Source organism: Borostomias antarcticus (genome assembly GCF_949987555.1).
Source record: "Borostomias antarcticus genome assembly, chromosome: 18".
NCBI lineage: Eukaryota > Metazoa > Chordata > Actinopteri > Stomiiformes > Stomiidae > Borostomias > Borostomias antarcticus.
In genome coordinates, this window is record NC_140251.1 from 16,730,647 (window position 1) to 16,756,780 (window position 26,134).

At 45.5% G+C, this 26,134-nt stretch overlaps 1 protein-coding gene across 1 annotated transcript; it reads left to right on the forward strand.

The window, feature by feature from the left end:
• Window positions 1-14,973: 14,973 nt before the first annotated feature.
• Window positions 14,974-24,200, forward strand: LOC311320947 (fibroblast growth factor 3-like; the record flags this gene model as incomplete). The annotated part of the gene is made up of 4 exons (XM_084452814.1): window positions 14,974-15,129; window positions 23,152-23,353; window positions 23,510-23,613; window positions 23,841-24,200. The coding sequence occupies 4 exons, from the start codon at window positions 14,974-14,976 to the stop codon at window positions 24,198-24,200; spliced, it is 822 nt and encodes a 273-aa protein (XP_084308940.1).
• Window positions 24,201-26,134: the final 1,934 nt, after the last annotated feature.

The window sequence follows — 26,134 nt, forward strand, 5'->3', positions numbered from 1 at the left end:
CAGTGTGGCGAACCATGTTCAGAACAGAGGGATGAGAGTGACAGAGACAGAGAGAGAAGGGTCGTTTCCACTTTCCTTTGCACAATGCTGTTTTAAATCCTTTTGTAACATACAGTATGTCTGGCATCCAAGGTATTTCTATGTTTATGCTTCTTTTTAAACAGGAAGTAGATTTTACATGATCCTTTCTATTATGACTTTCTCTAACACGGTGCCAATACCCACCTTCAAGCTTATCTTCCAATTGCTATGTAACAGTTTTTCTTCGTGTAGCTAAAAAAAAACACTTTTTTTTCTGATATATAGATTTTATGATTTGGTTTTTTTTTTTTTTGTTGGAAGAATGTTTATTGAATCAAACTTTGATATAATTAAATGTAGGCCTACAGTACTGTAAGTGTGTAGAGCAGAGTAGATGGGTCTTAATCTTAATGGGTGTTGGGTTGGGTTTATTTGACATGGATCTCAAACATGTTTACTTGCTAAGCTCATCCAGTTAAGTAGGATTGCGACACCAACATTATGTTAAATTATTTTGGAAACAGAAACAATGGAGAAGACTTGCAACCTATTCGATTGTTTACATGTCTTCACTCTGTGTTCTTGTGTAAGTCTGTACTATAAACACAAACATATGATTAGACTTTCATACCATCAGCTCCCCTATCAACATGCTACAGCCGTGTATAGTATGATCATGCTAGGTCTCTAACTCGTATATGATTATTAATACTGTTCTCTTACGGTAAATGCTACAGTTCGGGTTGATATTTTTTATTGTTTCGTATCAAATCCAAATCCACACACTCCTCATAGTATTTTTTTTTTTTTCACCCATGTCTCCGTGGCTTGAACCCAAGGTTTTATAGAGCAAAGTAGATCTTATCAAATAAAGTGATTTAGTCCCATGCTAAAACTGTACAGGCCGACTGTGAAAATTGCTGCCACAATGCTTATGCTGCCTCTACGCTTCAAAGGTAATCCAGATTTTATTTCACATCATGGAGTAATGGAACTTTTAAACTGTACTTTAAAAAAAAAAAAAGCTGTTATATTGTTTACACTTCAACTTCTGTCTACTGGGTATGCTACAAAGTATAATTACTTCTCATCCTTTCCTTGCCCTATCTTCAGACGACAGGAACTCTTTGATCCTTTTATATGTCAAACAAATGTATTCATACAACGTGGATATCATTTCATAGCAGCATATCAAACTGTGTTGATACTATGTTGTCATTGTATAGGAGATAATCTACCTATTCTTTTTTTGATGTGATGTTGGAATAAATAATGAATTAAATTGAATGTAAACAAACATTCCCCTGTGTTTCGAGTGTCCTTTGGAACAGGAATTGTGTCTTTTTAGTTATACCCCCACTATTTTCAAGATGGTTTCTCTAAATAGCCCAAACCCCTTTGGTTTTAAATAACAAAACCATTTTTGTTTCATGTCTTGACAGCCGAGAACAGCTGGATCTCTATCTCTGTAATGCCGCTTCCTCCAAAGTGGCGCAGGGTTCCTGGACACTTTGCAGTGACCTTTGATTGTGAGACTCTGCAGACTTTGTCTCTGGGACAGTTGAGTTTAACGGCGCCTACAGGAGATGGAGTCCCCAGGAAGCACTTCCTCGTATAAATAAAGAGATACGGTGCGTTCCCTGTCGACTGGATGGCTCTCTCCTTGATGACACTTATGAAATTCACTGACGGGACACAAGGAGCTCATTCTGACAGTGAATCGTATAGAAAGATCAAACGAGTGTCTTGCTGAATTAAACAGTGATTCACTGTTTTATTTAGTCTGTGCTAGTTCCTTGTATGAATCGACACGGTACTATACACAGAGTTTGGATAACTATTATATTTCATATATTACTGACTGCCAAAACAGTCCTGCTTTGTTTTGGTTCCATGTTACTTTTAGCACTAAACTCTATTGAGATTTGGGCAACTTGTCCTCATCTGTAGGTCACAGGGTCCGAATTAACCTGAGTTATGGCATTGATTAACTTTCCTAGTCAAGATTGTCTATGGACGGGGCCTGTGGGAACATGCACTGCTCTATGGTCTGTCAGCCACTAGATGGCGCCAGTCTGTACTATTCTCTACCTACTAACATTTCAACTTTTGATCCACTCATCTACCACTGCATTGTGACTGACTTGTGCACATTCTGTCATAGATTCAATAGAGAGAAGAGTTGAAGACAATTTTTACTGAATCATGTAGCTGCATTGGATGAATCACTAGTTCTACTGTAATATATTCCATTGTATTTTATTGTCTGTATTATATCCGGTGGTCTTTACTTGCCGTATATGCTGTTCTCCTCTTTAGAATCACATTCACTTATTCTTTCTCTACCACAAGGGGTCCCCCCTTTTCCAGTAAAGTGACCTGATGTGCCTGAGGAGAGAGTCTCTTTGTGACATCATAGCGTCTTATCTGCCCGCCTGCCTCCTCGCCGGGGTCCCATCAGGAGGGCTGAGGGATGACCCTGACTGAGACTGTCTCTGTGGAAGCGTCATGCAACCCCACCACACACACACACACACACACACACACACACACACACACACACACATATACACACACACACACTCACACACATATACACACGCACACACACACACACACACACACACCACCATGGCCCCCCACTCACTCGCTACATGAGCCAGCAACACCCAGATGCCTTCTGGAGCCGGGGAGAGGGGGGCGCTGCCTGGTGCCTTATGGGGCCCAGCCCACTCAGATAGGGGGAGACAGGCGGACATGCTGGGCTTGACCCCCACTGGGCCTGTTGGCTGCTGCCTCCCTGGGGGGCTCCCTGCATCCCATGGTGAGGTGCGTAGCCCCCTTCCTCCCAACCCCCGCCTGGTCACGCCTGGTGTGTGTGTGTGCGTATGTATATGTGTGTGTGTGCGTATGTATATGTGTGTGTGTGTGTGTGCGTATGTATATGTGTGTGTGTGCGTATGTATATGTGTGTGTGTGTATGCGCACAAAGCGTATCTTGTGGGGGGGGGGGGGGGGGGGGCACCCAGGCAGTCCTCTTGAGCATCACAGGGCAGCTTGGAGTGAACATGTAGGATGACCCATCGGTGAGGGAGGACCCTGGCGGTCCGGGGAGTCTGGACACATCGGTGAAGGAGGACCCTGGCGGTCCGGGGAGTCTGGACACATCGGTGAGGGAGGACCTGGCGGTCCGGGGAGTCTGGACACATCGGTGAGGGAGGACCTGGCGGTCCGGGGAGTCTGGACACATCGGTGAAGGAGGACCCTGGCGGTCCGGGGAGTCTGGACACAGGAGGTCTGGTCAGGGAACTCCTAGTGAGGTCTCACAGGTGACGGAGTGGGACATCGTCATGAGAAAGACGTTGAAGTTTTCAAGTTTCAAGTTTATTGTCATATACTCAATAACAACATCATTATCAGTAATGGAAATCAACTCAACTTTGCGTGATAAAATAAGGCAAAAATGAAATAAGGCGAAAGAGCATAGAATATAATAAAAAATATAATAAAATAGAGTTAAAAAAAATAAAAAAGAGACATCAATGTAGATAAATTAGTAAAGTGGCTGAAGTGACTATTTAAGGTGCTGTGCCGCGTGTGCACGTGCGTGCCCGCTGGGCGTGTACGTCTTAAGAGTCAGTGGTTTAAGAGTCCGGTGGCTTGCAGGTAAAAGCTGTCCCTGAACCTGCTGGTTCGGGATCGGATGCTCCAGTACCTTTTGCCAGACGGTAGGAGTGTGAACAGTTTGTGACTGGGAGGGCTGGGGTGGGAGACTGGGAGGGCTGGGGTGGGAGACTGGGGTGGGAGACTGGGAGGGCTGGGGTGGGAGACTGGGAGGGCTGGGGTGGGAGACTGGGATGGCTGGGGTGGGAGACTGGGATGGCTGGGGTGGGAGACTGGGAGGGCTGGGGTGGGAGGGCTGGGGTGGGAGACTGGGAGGGCTGGGGTGGGAGACTGGGAGGGCTGGGGTGGGAGACTGGGATGGCTGGGGTGGGAGACTGGGAGGGCTGGGGTGGGAGACTGGGAGGGCTGGGGTGGGAGACTGGGAGGGCTGGGGTGGGAGACTGGGGTGGGAGACTGGGAGGGCTGGGGTGGGAGACTGGGAGGGCTGGGGTGGGAGACTGGGAGGGCTGGGGTGGGAGACTGGGAGGGCTGGGGTGGGAGACTGGGAGGGCTGGGGTGGGAGACTGGGATGGCTGGGGTGGGAGACTGGGATGGCTGGGGTGGGAGACTGGGAGGGCTGGGGTGGGAGACTGGGGTGGGAGACTGGGAGGGCTGGGGTGGGAGAGGGTCCGCTGGGCCTTCCTCCTGCAGCGCTGGCTGTAGACGCCCTGGATGGCTAGCGGCTCAGTCCCGGTGAACCTCAAGTGGGCCTGTATGTGCTCACAGGCAAGGAGGGGACACCCAGAGAGGACTGGCACTAAGGGGGTGAGCAAGTTTGACTCAACAATGTAGGTCATTGTTGTCCAGTTGCAGTGGTGTGTGTGGTTTGGGAGGGGGGACTCTGATGCTCATTGGTCTGCTATTTTGTGACACACTTGTGCCCCCTACTGGTTATTCCTGGGCACTGTTGGGCTAAGGAGGAGCCTTGTAGTCTGGTAGGTATGTACTACTGTAGAGAGGTAGGTACTTTATTGATCCCCAGAGGGAAATTGCATTGTTACAGCAGCAGTATACAAACAACAACAAAGAAACACAATCAAGACTGAATACAAATTTACAATTTACAATAGATAGACAATATACAATAAATTTACATATAAAGGAGTGCAACAAAAAATAAACAAGTGTACAGTATATATATTCCTTAGTGTAGTAGTAAATATATTCCTTAGAATGTGTGCAAACATGCCTAAGGTGTGCAAAATTCCAGTATAAATCAAGTAAGTTGCCATGTTGGTAAATGTACATGTCCTGCCCAAAGAGACTGGTCATCATCCAAGCTGATTCAGGTCCATAATGTCCAGCCAGTCAAGGGATTTACTGAACAGCCTGATAGCGTCTGGTAAGAAGGACCTCAGAAAGCACACGGAGAGACTGTGTTTTAAAGCCATGATAACCATCATAAGCAAGCATTCTTAATCTGCTTTTACATCTACTATCTAGAACTGGGGTTGTGTTCCTAATTTTTTTCTCTTTTTGTTTGGTATTTAAGTCTTTGTAAACTATGTATATTAAAATTAAACCTATAATGTCAATGTCATCTCTAAAGCAGTCAATGTCATCTCTCTATAAAGCAGTCTACACTGCGTAAGAGATCACTGTCTAGAACTTACCACTCAAGCCCACCTCAGCTCCGTGTCCGTTGCCCCGGCCCTGGTGACGGAGGATGACTAACCCTGGCCTTTGCAGCCCCCTTGAGGCGGCATCGGGTCTGTTCAAGCAAAATGTGCTTCCACCGACCAACTGAGTCACACCCACAAACACGCGCTCTTCCTCTGAGGAGTCTGATCCCGCATGACGTGGGCTGCATCACGCTGCCGTGGCAACCAGCGGTGGGTCTTCTTGTCTCCGCAGACTCACGGGTCCCAAGGTGACACGGAGGGCCCGGTCCTCCTGGGTGGATCGTTAGAAGGCTGGAAGTGATGAGTGCTGTGACATCAAACAGACCGGAGAGAGGGAGAGAGGAGAGAGGGAGGGAGAGAGGGAGAGAGATGGAGAGAGGGAGGAAGAGGGGAGAGAGGGAGAGAGAGGGAGGAAAAGAGGGAGAGAGAGGGGGGAAGAGAGGGAGAGAGGGAGAGAGAGGGAGAGAGAGGGGAAAGAGGGAGAGAGAGGGAGGAAGAGGGGAGAGAGGGAGAGAGAGGGAGGAAGAGAGAGAGGGAGAGAGAGAGAGGAAGAGGGGAGAGAGGGAGAGAGAGGGAGGAAGAGAGAGAGGGAGAGAGAGAGAGGAAGAGGGGAGAGAGGGAGAGAAAGGGAGGAAGAGAGGGAGAGAGGGAGAGAGAGGGAGGAAGAGAGGGAGAGAGGGAGAGAGAGGGAGGAAGAGGGGAAAGAGGGAGAGGAGATGGAGGAAGAGAGAGAGGGAGAGAGAGAGGGAGAGAGAGAGAGGAAGAGGGAGAGAGAGGGAGGAAGAGAGGGAGAGAGAGGGAAAGAGGGAGAGATGGAGAGCGGGGAGGACGGAGAGGCTTTCAAAAACACTTTCTTGTTCTTCCCCTCACACGATACAGACACACATCTGACCCTATTAAAGAAATCCATTCTGACTAAGAAGTCAGAATGATGTAAAATGTAAGTCTTGTTTCTTTTTTTATTTTCACATCCATAATCCATATTCATAAGCAAGAGAGATGTCCTTTAGATAATGTAACATACAGTACAAGCAAAAGATTATTTTAACCGAATATCATTTACACAAAAATAAACTCAATAATATTATACTTCAATATTCACTGACAATGCACCAGAATACACACCCTTTTTTGCCTTAACATTTACACAGGCTCTGACACATAGGAGACAGTGGACCAGGAAATAATGGTTACAGCACATGGATGACTAAGACATCACTGGTGGTGAGTCACAAAACCTATATTGGTCACAGTGACCTATACAGGATGGTGGCAGACTGGTATGACCAGCTAGAGTGGACAAGGGCCCCAGGCTCCTCCCACCTTGCTGTAGTCTAACAACCACGGGTGGACAGCCCAGCTCTGCTCTTTTAGAGTTTAACCCCCTCCTCTGCTTAATCTCCCTGGATCTCCATGGCTGCCCCCCCCCCCCCCCCCCCCCCGCCCCCATCTCTGGCTCTTACCCCCTCAGGTGGATCCACTCCACACAGAGACACAGGGGCCAGAGGTGTTGAAGTGATTCACTGCTGACATTTCACAAATATCAGTGCTCAAACTGATGTGTTGTGAGACTGCTGTTCCTCTCACTTCCCCTGTCTTCTATCACTGGATGAGCTATTTTGAACTCCTCCATAGGAGTTAGGTCATTTTAACACAATTTTACGGTGACGATGCTGACGATGGGTGCAGAACTATCATGATGATGATGATGATGATGATGATGATGATAACGATTATGTTGATGATGATGATGATGATGTTGTTGATGATGATGTTGATGATGATGTCGATGATGATGATGTTGATGATGATGCTGATAATGATGATGATGATGATGATGATGATGATGATGTTGATGGTGATGGTGATGATGATGATGATGTTGATGATGATGATGATGTTCTTGAAGATGATGATGATGATGATGTTGATGATGATGATGATGATGATGTTGATGATTATGTTGTTGATGATGTTGATGATGATGATGTTGATGATGATGATGATGATGATGATGATGTTGATTGTGATGATGTTGATGATGATGTCAATGATGATGTTGATGATGATGTTGATGATGATAATGTTTATGATGATGATGATGATGTTGATGATGATGATGATGATGATGTTGATGATGATGATGATGATGATGATGATGATGATGATAACGATTATGTTGTTGATGATGATGATGATGATGATGATAACGATTATGTTGTTGATGATGATGATGATGATGATGATGTTGATGGTGATGATGTTGATGATGATGGTGATGATGTTGATGATGATGATGATGATGTTGATGATGATGATGATGATGATGATGTTGATGATGATGATGATGATGATGATGATGATGATGATGATGATGGTGATGATGTTGATGATGTTGATGATGATGTTGATGATGATGATGATGATGATGATGATGATGATGATGATGGTGATGATGTTGATGATGATGATGATGATGTTGATGATGATGATGATGATGATGTTGATGAAGATGATGATGATGATGATGTTGATGATGATGATGATGTTGATGAAGATGATGATGATGATGTTGATGATGATGATGATGTTGATGAAGATGATGATGATGATGATGTTGATGATGATGATGATGTTGATGATGATGATGATGATGTTGATGATGTTGATGATGATGATGATGATGATGATGATGATGATGATGATGATGATGTTGATGATGTTGATGATGATGATGATGATGATGATGATGATGATGTTGATGATGATGATGATGTTGATGATGATGATGATGAATGACCAGAATGGAAGTGTTAATGTAAAGTCCCTGTGGTTCTTCTCTGCGCTGCGTTACTTTGCTTTATTACTCGTTACCCTCTCTCCCTCCTGCTGTCCTCTTAAAGTGTAAGATCTTAATACTGACGCCTTTCCTCAGGTGTCATCTGAGGTCCGCTTGAACACAGATAGCTAGAGGCTTGTGACTCATAAAGTGTTCTATCTTTAGATTACACTGACCAATCATATAACCTGTCTATGTCAGGCAAATGTTCTCCTCCAGTCTGACCTATCACACAATACACAAAGACTAAAGAATTGTATATGTGCACATACATGCTGGGTAGGTAGTTCTTTATTGACCTCCCCCCCGATTACGGAATTAGAAATTAGTCCAGGGGATATATTAGTGTATATTAGTATTAGTGGCATAGCGCACAGCTTCTATGGTCTTAAACCATCATATTTGTACATAACTCTGTAGCTCGGCGTAGCTGAAGATGCATTTCAGTCAAATATTCTGACCGTAACAACTTGAATAAAAATGACTCCATCTTTCACAAGCTGTCCAGCGTTTATCCATTGTTCCATTGATGGCGTTTTGTTAATGGTGATAGATATGAATGTGACAGTGTTGGATGAGTTCAAGATGTGAGGGGCCAGCCAGGGAGTGCAGGCCATGGAGGGAAGCCATGTTCACTGTGACTGCAGCTCTGTTTCTGGCCCTGCCAAGACCAAGAGCAGAGCAGCATCGGGACAACACACTCTGTCTCTCTCTCTCTCTCTCTCTCTCTCTACCATCTTTTACGCTGTTTGTCTCTCTTTGTCTCTTAACTTTCTCTGCCCACCCCCCTCGCTCTCTCTCTCTCTCTCTCTCTCTCTCTCGCGCTCTCTCTCTCTCGTTCTCTCTCTTTGTGTCTCATTTTCTTTGCTCTCTTTTTCTCTGGGTCTGTCTCTGTATCTCTCTCTCTCTTTGTCTTGTTCTCTCCCTCTCTCAATTCAATTGAAAGGTCATTTATTGGCATGAGAAGCATACAGTACATTGCCAAAGCAAGTGAAAATATGAAAATACCTCCGCCCATTAATGATTTCGAGTGAGTGAGTGAGTGAGTGAGTGAGTGAGTGAGTGAGTGAGTGAGTGAGTGAGTGAGTGAGTGAGTGAGTGAGTGAGTGAGTGAGTGAGAGAGTGAGTGAGTGAGAGAGAGAGAGAGTGGGGAGTAACTGAAAAGCTGACAATTCGATGACCGATTTTGATACTGAGTAGTGACTTTAACCAATCCAACTCGTTACTTCAGCCAGCAGGACGTGTTGCTCAAAAAATGAATGGCGGTGAATGGGCGTCTGTGTTGGGGGGGATCTGTGGCACCCCCCTGAGGTCGCAGCTGGCGGTAGGCAGTATATTTATAAACATTTAGAGATATGTGGATATTTAGATTCTCTCAGCCCATTTTAGAAATTTGTCGGCGACAAAAAATTGGGCTGAATTTGTGTAGTATGATCCCAGCATTAGGGCATGGTACACTGGAGTAAGAGCCTCATTATTGCGCCCTGTGATCACTAATAGGCCTCACCTATTTTAAACTACAAAAAGTAATGGGAATGGGGTAAAATATTATTAAAAGGTTATGGGGAAGTTTCGAAAATTAATTGGTAAAAAATGTCCTGGAACCCTGTATATATTACACAGGCATATACAGAACAGTACATCTTATATGAAGCATATGGCATGTAGTCATGAGAGAGAATAGATTAAGCATGTACAGAGCAAGGAGAGAGGAAAGAGTGAGTGAGTGAGTGAGTGAGTGAGTGAGTGAGTGAGTGAGTGAGTGAGTGAGTGAGTGAGTGAGTGAGTGAGTGAGTGAGTGAGTGAGTGAGTGAGTGAGTGAGTGAGTGAGAGAGAGAGAGAGAGAGAGAGAGAGAGAAAGAGAGTGGGGAGTAACTGAAAAGCTGGCAATTCGATGACCGATTTTTATACTGAGTAGTGACTTCAATAAAGAAGACCAATCCAACTCGTTACTTCAGCCAGAATCTGTTTGTGCTTTAGCCAGGGTAGAGGTGACCTGGGCCTTATTACACCTGGAATCCAGCGGGACCCAGAATGCTTCAGGATCCGTTTCTAGCGATTGTGCAATCATGGGAGATCAGAACGTAAGCTGGTGATGCCGCTGTGTGTAGCAAACCCACTTCCTGTTGAATTCTTTTGAACTCTGATGATTAGGTAAACAGGAAGAGGGCCGTGGAAGGCAGGTAGAGGTGACTGAGCTGTGATCGACCAGTCGGACAGTTTTCACATATATGTTCACGTTATATTTTTTATCAGACTAGAACTCAAGTCCGGAGACAGACGTGATTCTGGTTCTGATCCTGATAGTGTCCTGGAGCACAGGTAGGGCCCAGCCCTTCCATATCTACTGTAGAACATGAACCATACAGTACAGGCCTATGTTGGTGCATAGAGGCCTCTATTATACTAATACACTGTATATACAGTATAGAGCTGTGTTTAGTTTAGTTTACTTACGTTTATTGGACAGTACTTAAAATACATGATGGAGCAAGTCCTGCGTCATACAAATGTCAGGCAGAGCAAAAGTCAGACTTATTTCCGTTGTGGTCCTTGGTCTCAGCACACAACCGTATCTGCATAAGCAGCTCTGTTTGATGGTCAAAGGAAACTCATTACACTCCTGACCTTCTGTGTGAGCAAATGAGCATCGCCCCATCTTTGTTCTACACTTAGAGGATGCACGTTAACTAGGTCTGGCTCTGGGGTTGTGTGATTCCATAACACTAGGAAAATAGTTGATAGATATTTGGGGATGCTGTGATTGAGTGTTTTGTGCAGGAGCCAGTTGAGATCCTGAAGGTGGCTCCACCCAACATGAGGCCCATCACCACCCTGATCAGCTTATTGTGTGTGTGTGTGTGTGTGTGTGTGTGTGTGTGTGTGTGTGTGTGTGTGTGTGTGTGTGTGTGTGTGTGCGTGCGTGCGTGCGTGCGTGTGTGTGTGTGTGTGAGAGAGAGAGAGAGAGAGAGGTGGGGGGAGCGTAATGGAGAGGAAGAGAGAGAAGGCAAAGACAGAAAGACAGAGGAGAAAGAGAAAGAAAGAGAAGGGAGAGAGAACGAGAGGGGGAAAAGAGTGAGAGAAGCGCAAGAGAGGAGAATAGATACCCCCGTGTCAGCTGTGGATGTTGTAGTATTTAGTTAACACACACACACGTACACACAGACACACATCAGTCCACATCCGGCTTAAGCCTGGACCTGATGCTCTTAGCCTTTCTTGCTCTGAAAATGTAATTTAATGTAATTTATTGCTCTATAAATGTTCTTAGCCATTAGACACATATATTCCAGGAGCTTGCTCCAGGTTGCCTGTTTTAATATCTGTGTTGCTTTTATGGCTCTTTGTGCTACTAACCCTGTTCTGCCTTCCCTCTCCCTAGTGCCTCTCTCTCTCCCTCCTATCTTCTAACCAGGTCCAGTGGATGCCCCACTGTCACCAGCAGACCTCCCGGAGTCCGATAGATACCCCTGTGTCTGCTGTGGATGTCGTAGCATTTAGTTAACACACACGTACACACAGACATACACCAGCCCACTTCCGGCTTTAGGCCTGGGCCATAGCAAACACACACCAGTATTTTCTATATCTCTCCTATGATGTTTCTAGCCTCTCTTACTCTGAAAATGTAATTTAATGTAATTTATTGCTTTATACATGTTCTTAGCTGGTAGACAAACATACTCCAGGAACTTGCTCGATCGCCTTGTTGAGAGGGGTCAGGGAAGAATTTTTACAGCTCACTTATCTGGCCCCCGGGTGATACTGTTTTTTTGCTTCCCTCTGGAATATGTAGAGAGTGGGTCGTATGCCCACCTCCCTTGTTCTCTGTAAAGCGCATTGTGTTGTCTCTGGGTATGAAATGCGCTATACAAATAAAGCTTTGATTGATTGATTGATTGATTGAGAAGGCAGAGTGATAGTGAGAGAGAGAGTACTAAAGTGAGAGAGAATCGGTGTGTGTGTGTGTGTGTGTGTGTGTGTGTGTGTGTGTGTGTGTGTGTGTGTGTGTGTGTGTGTGTGTGTGAAAGAGAGAGAGAGAGAGAGAGAGAGAGAGGAGGGAGTAATGAAAAGCTGGCAATTTGATGGCCAATTGTTATACTGAGTAGTGAATTTAACCAATTCAACTCTGTTACATCAGCCAGAATATGTTGTAGTTGTGCATGGACAACCAGAATGATTCTTTTAAGATGAAAAAAACAACAACTTAATTTTGGCGAACTTCAATTATTAATTCCAATTGACCTCCAGTCATTTTTTTGATTAGGATTACACAAAATGAAGACAAAACGTTGAACAAAGCCAGCTACCTGTGTGAGGGTGCTAGAGACATGAGGTTTGAACTGGGGTGTGCGGGGCCCCGCACTGGCTGTGACCCAAGGGGGGCGCCACAGAGCCAGCCAAATACAGCCACACATTCACCTCCAGTCATTTTTACCTCCACCCAGCGAATCACATGGCGGGTCCATGAGCCACTCAAACACGGCCTGGACGGCCATTCACCTCCATTCTATTTTTTTTTTTTTTTAACAAGGCATCTTTTCATGAAACTCGGTGGAGGAGTGTAGCATGGGCCAAATTACAACCCATTCAATGTTGTCATGCACAGAGACACACAATAATAGTCATGGCCTTTCAGAATATACATTTCAGGTAAAAGACGTGTAATTTTATAGCGAAGCACCCTGGAACTTTGGCTGTGCCATTTCATCAGTTCGATAACCACAGGGGGCGATGAAGTCTGCTGAACAGCAGGACAGATGCTATAGGCCTACTGTTAGATGCTATAGGCCTACTGTTAGATGCTATAGGCCTACTGTTAGATGCTATAGGCCTGTTAGATGCTATAGGCCTACTGTTAGATGCTATAGGCCTGTTAGATGCTATAGGCCTGTTAGATGCTATAGGCCTACTGTTAGATGCTATAGGCCTACTGTTAGCACATAGTCATAGCACACGTCTTTTACAGAGTTCAATGAATTAAAAAGTGTCAAACTAGTAGAATATAAGTGCAACAATGAAAGTTGGACTATAGTTAGGCTAATGGTTGATGGCTCCTTCAGCCTTAGGAGTGAAGGAGCCAAGAGCTCTGGCCCTCCTGAGCCTAGACCCTGTACCTCCATCCAGAGGAGAGGAGGTGGACCTCCTGGTGCCAGGGGTGGGATGGCCAGGATGGAGGTGGCCTTTCTGACCAGGTGTCGGGCGGAGAGACTAAGTTGGGACACAGCTGTAATCTTAGAGCAGGTGTTCTCCACGTAGTAGCTAGTGTTAGACAACAAACACACAGCCTGGTCTTTTGGTCTGGTAGCGTGCTGCGAGAATTAATTTGTGTGTGCCCACTGACGTCAGGACAGCAGAGTACCCGCTGGCTGGCTCGCTGACCATCTTTCACTGCAGACTCACCTCTTCAAGAAGTACTACCAGGATCCTCCCTCTTAAGCACCTATTGTATTTTTAGTTTGCTGTTCTTGCACTTTGCCTTCAGCACTAGATTATGCTCTTAGTCACTTGTTTTAGAAAGGAGATGCACTTGTGAGTTCTGGCAAGTAGTTAACTGACTTTTCCTACGTTAAATGCAATTATTGAAAGTCGCTTTGGATAAAAGTGTCAGCTAAATGACTGTAATGTAATGTAATTTAAGTTAAATATCATACTCACTCTGCAAGGATTCTTAGAGTTTGTTATCTACAAATTACAGACTAACTGCAGACTAATAATCCTATCCTCTATGACCTCTGTAGGTGCAAATGCTGACTGTCCTCTTGAGTTCAACCCTCCCAGAGTGGAGGTGAGATACGGAGGCTCAGTCTCAGTCAACTGCAGCACATCAACCACAGAAATCGAGGGTTTGGGCTGGGAGGCCACCGTAGGACACACAGGTATAGTGGAAAATGTTATCTATCTCGCTTGGACTCAGAAGAACCTTGAAGATTGGACAATAGACCCTAAATGCTTCCTTACAGTAATAGAGAGCACCAGTGCCAGCAAAGCCTCCCTCTGGTTCTATACAGTAGGTAATGCTTTTCACACACTTCTTGGCTCACGCACACTTTCTAAACATACACTTTACACAACTGTTTTTCACATAATGTGACTGTTTTATGTGCAAAGCATCCAGACAACATGTCCGTCTCTCCTCTGAACCACACTGGTCCGATGGTGGAGGGGACAGAGTATCAACGTTGCTCCTGTCCAGAATCTCACCAGGGCCTGGTACAAAGGGAATGAGACCATAATGATGACTGGATTAAGACAACAGTGAAGTCGTCATCAGTCCTGACCATCATCCCCAGGGAGAGAGACATGATGGAGCACAGTACAGATGTGAGGCAGAACTGGACTTGGGACCAGACGAACCACAACCCCCTCCTACTGTGACATCAGAACCTTTTGAGTTGTTGGTGTTCTGGGAATATTGCATCAGTAAATTTCCCTTTGGGGATTAAAGTTAAGATACATTTCCTAACTACCTCCCTACCTACCTCAACCTGAATCTTAAAGTTCATTGTAAGTAGCCTACTGTATTTATCTTCAAATAAGCCCTGTGGTTTCCAGTAAGTTATCTAGGGTCCAAAGCTGTGGATAAGCTGCAATTATTCAGATGGTCCAGAGATACTGCATGATAAATATCATGTGATGATATATTGCTTTCTCAGTCACTAAAGTACCCCTTGCTGCCCTGTGAGGGATAGAGGGAGGGAGAGAGGGAGGGAGAGAGGAGAAAACAGCAGATCTCATCATCACACCTGAATGAGAGAGGTTGTTTTCTCTCCCCTCTTCTCTGTCTTCTCAGATTTATTCCAGCCTATTATCTCCGTGTCTTCCTACATGGAAGGGGTCTCCGAGGGCCAGCAGCAGGGGCTGCAGGTGTTCAAGGACCACAGCTTCAACATCACCTGCTCCATCCAGCCTCAGTTCCCAGGAGGCTCCTTCCACCTCACCTTCACCGGCTCCAACACAACCCTGAGATACACCTACACAGCTGTCAGTCACTCTGCCAACTTCCTCTTTCCTGCTGCAGACCACACCCACCTCAGCGTGACATTGGACAGGTCGCTCACGTTCCGCCGACACCTCGAGTCACAGCTTGTGTAGCGTTGATGAGGCGACTGGTCCGATCAGGCTGGGGCGGCGGCACAAAAACACTACGTACGGCAGCCCTAGCCCTGGTCCACTCCACCAGTGAATACTGCGCACCGGTTTGATGTCACAGCGCTCACACCCGCCTCATCGACCCGCCTATCAACGAAGCCTTGCGCTTCGTGACAGGATGCCTGCATCCCACTCTTGTGGACAACTTTCCCATCCTTGCAGGCATCCAGCCCGCTGGCCTCCGCCGCACAGGAACCACAGCACATCTCGCCTGCCGGGCCGTGGAGCCTAACCACCTGCTCCACGACAGGCTCACTGCAACAACTCAAGTCGAGACACCCTTTTGTGCCTGCCGCACGGAATCTCATGCAGCGATGCAGAGATCTTCACATCAGTGAGGCAGGATGGGCGGACTACATCTGGCGTGCGGAGTGGGAGATAAACACCTCCAGACTCCGTGATTTCATCCTGGACGCCGGTCCTTCCCCTCCCGGGATGGACTTACCCAGACCTGCGTGGGTGAGGCTTAATCGACTCCGGACCGGCATCAGATGCTTCCACTCATCGATGCACAGATGGGGCTTGGCATCCCGTGCGGTGTGCGAGTGTGGCGCCGAGGACCAAACCGCAGACCACGTCATCCAGGACTGTCCGATGTATCGGACACCCAACGGAATGCATGGCCTGACGGTTGTGGATGACGAAACAGTGACATGGCTCCTGGAGGTGTGCCCGGATATATAGCCTGGGTGACCCCTCAACCAGGCTCGGGGTGAGAAAGGGACAGCCCCTCGGCCCCAAGCCTGGGGGGGAGAGGACACAACATCAAACCCACACGCAGAAGAAGAAGAAGAAGAAGAAGAAGAAGAAGAACCACACTCACCAAGGAAACTACAGTTGTGTTTATGAGGTCTACATTTTCTCTCATAACTGCGAGAGAATCTAATCTGTACCTTTTTCACTCAATCAAAACATTGCCATGACACAAACATGAAGATAGACAGACAGACAGACAGACAAATAGATAGATAGATAGATAGATAGATAGATAGATAGATAGATAGATACATACATACATACATACATACATACATACATACATACATACATACATACATACATACATACAGAATGTGTAAAGTATATCATACATACATACATACATACATACATACATACATAGACAGACAGACTGTACGTCTAGTAATACTCATATATACAGTACATACATGCACATCTCTACACTGTCACAAAGGAACACTTGAACTGCTTTGTTTTGCACTTGGGTGCAATAAGCCTATAGGTACAGGTTCTCCCCATCTGCCACAGCTCGTCATAGAGGGGATGGGAGGGTTTGTCCAGAATGGACTTCAGTTTGTCCCTGATCCTCCTCTCCACCACAGCCTCCAGGCTCCAGACCAAGGGAGATTCCATGGAAAATGTGGGTCTGGCTGTGTTGTGAACAGAAGCAGTTACATCACGAGAGACAAGCATGCGCTGTACGTCAGTGTGACGAAAGACTAGGGAAAGACTAGAGAAATACTAGGGAAAGAGTAGGGAAAGACTAGGGAAAGACTAGGGGAAGACTAGGGAAAGACTAGGGGAAGACTAGAGAAAGACTAGAGAAAGACTAGGGGAAGACTAGAGAAAGACTAGGGAAAGACTAAGGGAAGACTAGAGAAAGACTAGAGAAAGACTAGGGAAAGAGTAGGGAAAGACTAGGGAAAGACTAGGGGAAGACTAGGGAAAGACTAGGGAAAGACTAGGGAAAGACTAGGGGAAGACTAGGGAAAGACTAGGGGAAGACTAGAGAAAGACTAGAGAAAGACTAAGGGAAGACTAGAGAAAGACTAGGGAAAGACTAGGGAAAGACTGTGGAAAGACTAGAGAAAGACTAGGGAAAGACTAGAGAAAGACTAGAGAAAGACTAGAGAAAGACTGTGGAAAGACTAGGGAAAGACTAAGACTAGAGAAAGACTAGAGAAAGACTAGGGAAAGACTAAGACTAGAGAAAGACTAGGGAAAGACTGTCACAAGGGATTTCAGGCACCATGCCCCTATGTCAAATGAAGCTCCAAAATTCACCCGGATATTCACAAGGAAAAATTACATTTTAAAAATCATTTTAACATTCACTTCATCTCTTCATGAGCGAAATTTTGAGATAATAGTATACAATGAGATGATCAGCAATATTGATATTGTAGCTGAGTGAAACAGAGTCCTCGTGAGTCATGAGACCAAAGTAGGTAGCGAGTTGTTGGTTAATTTGGAGTAGCTGGTGAAAAGATGGAGGAGACCAGGGTTCAAATCCACCTCCGGGCAAGCAGAAACGTATGGGCTACACTGGTGCCGTGACCCGGATACCCTGTGGATGTGGGGTGAGTATAACTGAGTGAAACAGAGTCCCTGTGAGTCCAAAGTAGGTAGTGAGTGCTTTAACTCACTCCGCCAGGATAAATACCGTCCACCCGTACTGATTAAGAGCTTGCTTTTCATTGGCATCGCTGGTTAAAATGGTGTTTGCAACGCGGGAGACCTGAGTTCAAATCCACCATTGGGCAAGTAGAAACATTTGGGTTACATTATCATTGTTATCATTAACACTTACTATGGCGTGGAGTCATTACATTAACGAGGCTACTATTTCACTGAAAATTAACACAGTTAGCCTTTTTCAGCTAGCAACTTAGGCTAGCGACCTGGGCAGCATCTGTGTTAAATTGTTTAACTAGTCCGGTATTTTTCTAGAATAACAAAAAGTAAAAATTCTGTTTAGCAGGCATCACAACGCAGATGTCAGAGGTCCAATAGACTCCCTATGTCTTTGTTGACATTTCAAAAAAATGTGTTCCAGATTGTTTTGTCATTGTTTATGTTCATACTCTGTCCGCATTTCCTGAATCCAAGGCTCAAATGACCGTAGATACAAAATAGCTGAAACCAAAGAATTGGTGGACCTGTTGCTCATTGTTGTTAATTTCATTTGAGGGTGGACGTTGTGGCCTAGCTAGTACGTAAGTAAGTACTTACAGTTTTCTCCCTCAGTGTGACCAAGAGTGGGGTTCTCCCTCAACATTAAAGAAGACAGTGAAAGAATTTGTGAGAAATGTTTGATAAATTAGTGAGTGAGTGAGTGAGTGAGTAAGTGAGTGAGTGAGTGAGTGAGTGAGTGAGTGAGTGAGTGAGTGAGTGAGTGAGTGAGTGAGTGGATGGATGGATGGATGGATGGATGAATGGAAGGTTGGATGGATGGATGGATGGATGGATGGATGGATGGATGGATGGATGGATGGATGGATGGATGGATGGATGGATGGATGGATGGATGGATGGATGGATGGAAGGTTGGATGGATGGATGGATGGATGGATAAATTTAATGAATAGACAAAAGAATGAATTATTGCATGTATGAACGTATGAATGAAAGCCTAAATGAATGAATGAATGAATGAATGAATGAATGAATGAATGAATGAATGAATGAATGAATGAATGAATGGTACATCTGGACAATGGCCAGGGCCTGGATTAGTAAAAAATATGGTCTAAGCAACAGATCCTTTCCAAGCTGATAGTTAGTGTCTGCGATCTGGTGTGGGTTTGGGGGGCAGCCTGGTGCCTCTGTAAAGCTGTGTGGTGTAGGCTACAGAGGCTTGGCATGTGAATTAACACTGTCGAAACTTGAGTGATCTTAATTATACTGAGCATGCTGGGGGCATGGACTACATAGCAATAAGTAGGCTGCTCTCTCAAAGAGGGCATAGGGGCACCCTTTATTCACCAAAGAAATTCACAAAAATGAAGTAGGCCTACAAAGTTGGGATTGTAGTGTGTGTCCACAGACCTCTCAAGTGTTGTTTTCACTTTGTAGGCAAATATTAGCACTCACAACCTCCGTGGTTCTAAAAACAGAATGACAAAAATGAATGCATTTTTTGTAAAGGCTGGCTCACATCCATTTTACATTTCTTTATATGGAAAAATAAAGATTTTTCTTATAGTTTTATGTTAAAATTTATTTTTTACTACAAATGGTGCCAGGGGAGCACATACCTCCGCCCATGAATGCATGTTGTGGCTGTGTGCGCGCGAGTGTGCATGTGAGCAGGACATGTTTGGTATTGCTGCATTCATTAGGCCAAGAGCCGCATGTAGCTCAGGAGGTCGAGCGGCCGGCTCAGAATCACAGGACCCTGGTTCCGTCCCAGCGAGACACTCAACCCCAGTACCTAGTACTGTCACCTCACAGCCAGAAGACACTCAACCCCAGTACCTAGTACTTTCACCTCACAGCCAGAAGACACTCAACCCCAGTACCTAGTACTGTCACCTCACAGCCAGAAGACACTCAACCCCAGTACCTAGTACTGTCACCTCACAGCCAGAAGACACTCAACCCCAGTACCTTGTACTGTCACCTCACAGCCAGAAGGTTTCCGGGCCTTTCTGTGCGGAGCTTGCATGTTTCCAAGAGTTTCCTCCATTAAAAAAAAAGAATCCTAAACCTGCAGAAGAACAGATTGCTAACGCTGTCTGTCCCTGGTGAAGACGGACAGGAGCACTTGTTTGGCCCGCGGTCGTGTCCCCTGCACGATGTCTGCTCCCAGCTGCAGGGGAGGGGGAAGGACATCGGGATGGGTTAAGAGCAGGAGAGAAGTTTCATTGGTGTGTGTGTGTGTGTGTGTGTGTGTGTGTGTGTGTGTGTGTGTGTGTGTGTGTGTGTGTGTGTGTGTGTGTGTGTGTGTGTGTGTGTGTGTTTCGCAGCCTACACCGTGTGATGTGCGCGTCTCACCATGTGACGAATAAAGATGTTTGTTTGTTTATTTGAGAGCTTTATGTGAGTCCTAACCCCGTGTCTCTGTGGCATTCCCATGTCGACATATGACCGTTTCATTCCCCCCATTGATAATGAATGTGGGGAATATTTTGCTCCTTAGCCTATCCAAAAAATGAATGGAGGTGAATGGGCGGCTGTGTTTGGGCAGATCATGGACCTGCCCTGTGATTCAGATCTGCTCCAAAATGTAATAGGTTGTAAGATGCCCCATGCTGCACCCCTCCACTGAGTTTCATGGAAATTGGTCTGGTTTTTGCGTAATCCTGCTAACAAACCAACAACCAATAAACACTCCACTGACAACATTACCTCTAGTCCAGCTGTCACCGGGGCGGAGGTAATCATACATTTACAAATGGCTAACTAGTGGGCCAAGTCATTGTAAGTCATTGTGTCATTCCAGAGCTTTCCAGACCACATTTTCCAGTAAAACCCCATGTGGGCACGTGCGACGCTATGACCGGATACACAGTTGGGCTCCCCTCAACCCAGCGTGGGTAAGTGAGAGTGGAAGCAATACTGACTAACACAGCTGCTGTGATAGTAAGCGATTCGATGGCGAGGGTGCAAGGTTGTCATGTGCGTTGACAAGTCAGAGGACCTGAGATTGAGCCTGACGTGTGCAAGTGAGGGCGGAGCTATAACAAGCTACGAGCGACGCACTGACACCAGTGACACGATCATGTAAAATTGCAGCCATTTCTCCATAGAAAAAAGTGCTTAGAACCGGAATCCTTATTTGGGTACAGTTGGGCTACAGTGTGACATCAGACTTGAGAGGTCTGTTGAGAGCAGTGTTGTCCTGCTTGGCCATGAAGTACCCCTTGATAACTCTCCTGTTATAGAGACATCAGCATGTTGCCAACCCGCTCACTCACCACACCATGTTTCAGCATCATCATATTATAAGGAGATGTGGGCCAAATGGCTGAGTAAATGCAGGTCACACTTCCAATTACAGATCAGAGACATGTGGTATTTAGAGCAAAGCTCTGCTTCTCATTTCGATGCTCTCTGCAGCCTCTAACTGTCTGAGGGAGCAACAGACATGTGGATCCGATCATCACTGAGTTCAGATCAGACAAACTGGATGGACATTGTGAATTTAGAGGCTGTCTATGGACTTTTTTAAGGAGTGGTCCAACCATTATGTATGAAACATTATTCTACGTGGTGCAGATAATCTAAACATGGATTGACCTTGTCACAATCAATTCAAGTGAACATTTGAAAATTAACCTATAAAACTGAGGTTGACCCCTACATTCAGCAAAGTGTCTCCTTGACAATTTCAGAGGCATTTGTCTCACAGTGCAATTTCCTGCTTCTTGTGATAATTGTTGCCTCGCCTGGAGCGCAGCAGGATATTTTCAGCTAACTCATCTAGGAAGGTCAGTGATCTTTAGAGGTAAGTGTTTATGTCATCCAATCTGGGAGCCATTACAGACATTAACCTGGATGTTGGAAGATAAACATTGAGAATCCTCACTCATGATTAATCGCTTGTGACAGAAGTCAGCGCATTAGAAGGAATCAGAACCTTCTCCTGACTCATAATTTCAGAGGTGCCGTATTGTATATTTTATTTACTGATCTCTCTGGCTGCAGTTGTCCTCATACTTTCATGTCTTTGTGATTAAAACAAATTAAGAAAATAGAACGTGGTATTGGGATTGTGCCCTGGACAGGTTGACCAAGGAGGGGTTAAGAGTCATGCCACGAGACTCAGAGAAAAACATCTATCTTTAATTTCAGCCCAACCACATCAAAGCCGCTCGCAGACACAGTCACACGCGAAAACATGACACGATAGTTGGCTTATATGAGAGAAAACAGTTTAAATGTGGAACAAATTGCACAATGGTTTCCTGGTAAACTGTGTGGCCAGAGGGCGTTTTATGAAGGGCAGAACACATTCGAGTATGTGCAGTACAGAGCGACAGGGCTATTGCTTCATGAGATAGCGCACGCATGCGCGCCCGCGCACACACACAAATACACACAGTGCCAAAAGCCTGTAGCATAATGACGGTGGTGGTGCTAATTGTGACCACAGAGCTGCCAAGATGGAAGCAATTAAAGTAGGAGTGCTTTGTGGGTTAACCCTCAGATTCTAAGTTTATGGAGAGAGAGAGAGAGAGAGAGAGAGAGAGAGAGAGAGAGAGAGAGAGAGAGAGAGAGAGAGAGAGAGAGAGAGAGAGAATAAAAGGCTTTCACATTAATTAGAACTACTGTCTAAACATCAGCTTCATTCTGAATGGGTAGTGGCTCAGATGAATCTGATCGAGTATTGTACTGTATAACGAGCAGTATGTGTTTGCTGTGAAAACCGTATTCTTTAAGGAGATAGAATGTCAGAAATTGGACGTGCTGAGAAAAACAACTAAAATAAAATACAATTAGTCATAATTCAGTCAGGCTGTGTGTAGGTCTATGGCTCTATGACAGTCATATAATGCAAGTAGCCTAGGTATAGAAAGGCAGGGATAAATTGCAATATATTTGTCAGTGTCTACGTGTTACCATCTTTCAAACAAGTGGACAGGCGTTGCGGTTTTGAATTGACCAACGGAATTCAACAGCTGAGTGCCATGACGTGTAATTTGAGTCTAATTGCAGTTTTGGATCCATCAAACGTGATTTTCAGAGAAAAGCCAAGCCTGCACATGGCTCACCCTTTGTTGACGAGGCTTCGCATTAAGCCACTGTGTGTAAGATCTGTCTTGTAATTTTATACCCCCCTTCCCCCAACCCCCTCATAGTCGAACAAGACGGCAGAGTTTGCGTCTTTCATGGCACCGGAGGGGCGCACGTAGAGGGAACACATTTGCACCATGTGCGCAAAGCTCGGTCGGTTTGGAGACGAAGGGAGACGCGCCAATTAAGAGTAGCCTACTGAAACGGACCACGATTCAAATCTGCCTGGATATAACTCTTTGCATTGAAGACTTTGATGGAAAACACCGAGTCGGTTTGTTATACTCATGATGGAACAGTGCTAAGACTTTCGACCATGCCACGATGGTCATCATTCTCTTGTTATTCCTACATTTATTGCACCCCGCTGACCAGAAGCCCCGCTCCGCCAGCCTGCTGTTTGATGGTGAGCAGAGGGATGCAAGGCAGCGTCGAGATTCTGGAGGGCGCGGAGGAGTTTACGAGCATCTTGGAGGAGCACCGAGACGCAGAAAACTGTACTGTGCCACAAAGTATCACTTACAAATACATCCCAATGGAAAAATAGACGGTACACTTGAAGAACACAACCCTTTCAGTGAGTATTAAGTATTGCTTGTGACTAACACCTATTTCTTTTGTAGCAAGAATGGCAATAGTGCACAATGTTATAACGACTTAAGACTGTAGAACTTGAACATGATTGTCTCTCCTCAAGATATTGAACAAGTGAATGTAACTATGTTGTTTCCAGGCCTACTGGAGATCACAGCAGTGGATGTAGGTGTGGTGGTGATCAAGGGCTTGCTCTCTGGCAGGTACCTGGCCATGGACAACAGGGGACGACTTTATGCCACGGTAATGGACAAGAGCTCATTAACACACACAAGCACAAACACACACACACACACACAAACAAACACACCTGCCTATATATAGTGATATGAGTATATAGTGTGTGTGTGTGTGTGTGTGTGTGTGTGTGTGTGTGTGTGTGTGTGTGTGTGTGTGTGTGTGTGTGTGTGTGTGTGTGTGTGTGTGTGTGTAGAAGGTATCCTAAGCAACACTGAAAGCTCTCTCCTCAGGATGTGTTCAGCCAGGAGTGTGAGTTCATGGAACGCCTCCACGAGCTGGGCTACAACACCTACGCCTCCCACCTCTACCGATCAGCCCCGCCCCCTCCGGGGGGCAGCCCCCGCCGGGCCAGCGCTGAGAGGCTGTGGTACGTGTCAATCAACGGGAAGGGGCGGCCGAGGCAGGGCCTGAGGACCCGGAGGACAGAGAGGGCCACCCTGTTCCTGCCCAGGGTCCTGGGCTATCGAGACTACGACCTGGTCAGTTGGAGGCGGAGCCAGACACCTGGCAGAAGCACGCGACAGCAGAGGACGAGAGACAGGAGGGAGAGACCGGGACCAGGGTCTGAAGCCAGGGACTGTGATGGCTGACTGTAACGGAGGGGGTTCAGTGACCCATCGTTAAGTTATATCACCCGCAAGCTTATCTGCCAATGGTCTTTGTTACTGTTAATTAAGTGGTCATTGTCACAAGGACTTGTGGAAATTATTTTGTATATTCTATGATTTATGATTCACATTCGTATAGGTAGGCGTACCTGTTTTAATCTGTCTTGGTAAAAGGTACACAAGTTCTGTATTATAAGGGGGTGATAGAAGTACATGTACAGAAATAAAATACACTTTTACTGGAAATACATTGTTTGAAACACATTCTACAATACGTTGCTAGTGAGTTATGTTACATATTTATTTGTCATTATACCATAAACACATGTTATATCAATATTGACAGTGTGTCTCATCTCTTCATGTGGTCATCCCTGCTGTGTGTGTGCGCGCACGCGCGCGTTGTATTGAGCACTTACAGGGTTCGTTCAGTTAACGTGCAAACACTGCCGCCTAGGGGCAGCAGGTCATACAATCTCTGAGATCCTCTCGTCTTCTCTAGACTTCAGCTCTCACTCTTCTGTACAAACAGAGATGAGAATAAACGAAGTCACTAATACAGGCCTATATTAACTAAAGGACATAGGCAGCAGTACAAAGCCTATATAGCCTTAAACAGTCCCACCCACAAAAGACAAACAAGCCCATTGGTATTAATCAATCTCAAAGTGAAGGAAATACTGTTATAGTTTTGTCATGTTGAATTTTACAGACATTAGGGAAATCAAATCAATTATATGAGATCATCAGACAAACGTGCTTAAACGCAGCACCTTGGAGAGCAGGTCACGACGCGAGGCTGCATGGTCTCTTTGCTCTTGGGTGACACTTATTAGTGAAATAATTTGTGTATATAGTTTATTTACTTGCTTGATGGATCTTGATGGAGTTTATCTTTAAAATTCCAGTAAATATTCCAAAATAACATGCATGTAGCTACATATATGTTTCCTACTGATGCTGAGTAGGCCTACTCGGCTTGGATTTGATCTGACAACAACCATCTACATTCCTTGTATGAGTAATTTCCTTGCTTGAAAGAAATCTAAAGCGGCGCGGCAGCAGAGTGTCTCGCTTCACACCTCAACGTAATTCTCGGTGTGTATTACACAATGGGCGCTTCTAGGTGTTGAAGGTCGCACGTAGGTTTCAAGTCACGAACAGCCCTTTGATTGGAACTTTTATTGGAGTTTTATGGGCGGTAGAGCTGAAGGTAGCCTATAGGCCTATTAATTCCAACAAAGCAGTTCAGAAAATCCGTGTGTGTGTGTGTGGGTGTGTGCGTGTGTGTGTGTGTGTGTGTGTGTGTGCGTGTGTGCGTGTGTGTGTGTGTGTGTGTGTGTGAGAGAGAGAGAGAGAGAGAGAGAATATGCATACGTTGTATTTTGCTTGTATCACATAAAAAAGTTGCCTACATTTCTAAGATTCCAGTGAATTGTTATCTTCGCGCGCAGTCTCTTGGTCTAAAAGTAGGTTTTCATAAATGATTCCCGCATGTTGTTTTCCTGTTATTGTCCATTTTTAGCTCTGTCTCCTGCGCTACAGTCTGCTGGCTTTTCGGCTTCCTATTCTACATCCTGTAATACATCATTTATTTTATTTTCAGTCGATATAAAGGAAGTTTTAGACAAAGATCAGATGCAATCCTTGTCTATGAAAATGCAGGGTGAGGTATATATACTTCAAAACGTGATATTTAAGGAGTAGGCGAGCCTACGCAACATCAAGTTAAAACGCATAATTAGGCGTGCGTCAGTCCGCAATTACAGAAATGTATCGAAGAATTAACTCAACTCAGTGAAGTGCAGAGCCTGCCGCGCGCGCCCCAGTGCGCACCAGAAGGGGGTGGTTTGGTTTCTGGAGTGACTGCGTCGGAGGTAGCCTAAGTAGGCGACTCGTGTGGATTGTCAGTAAGC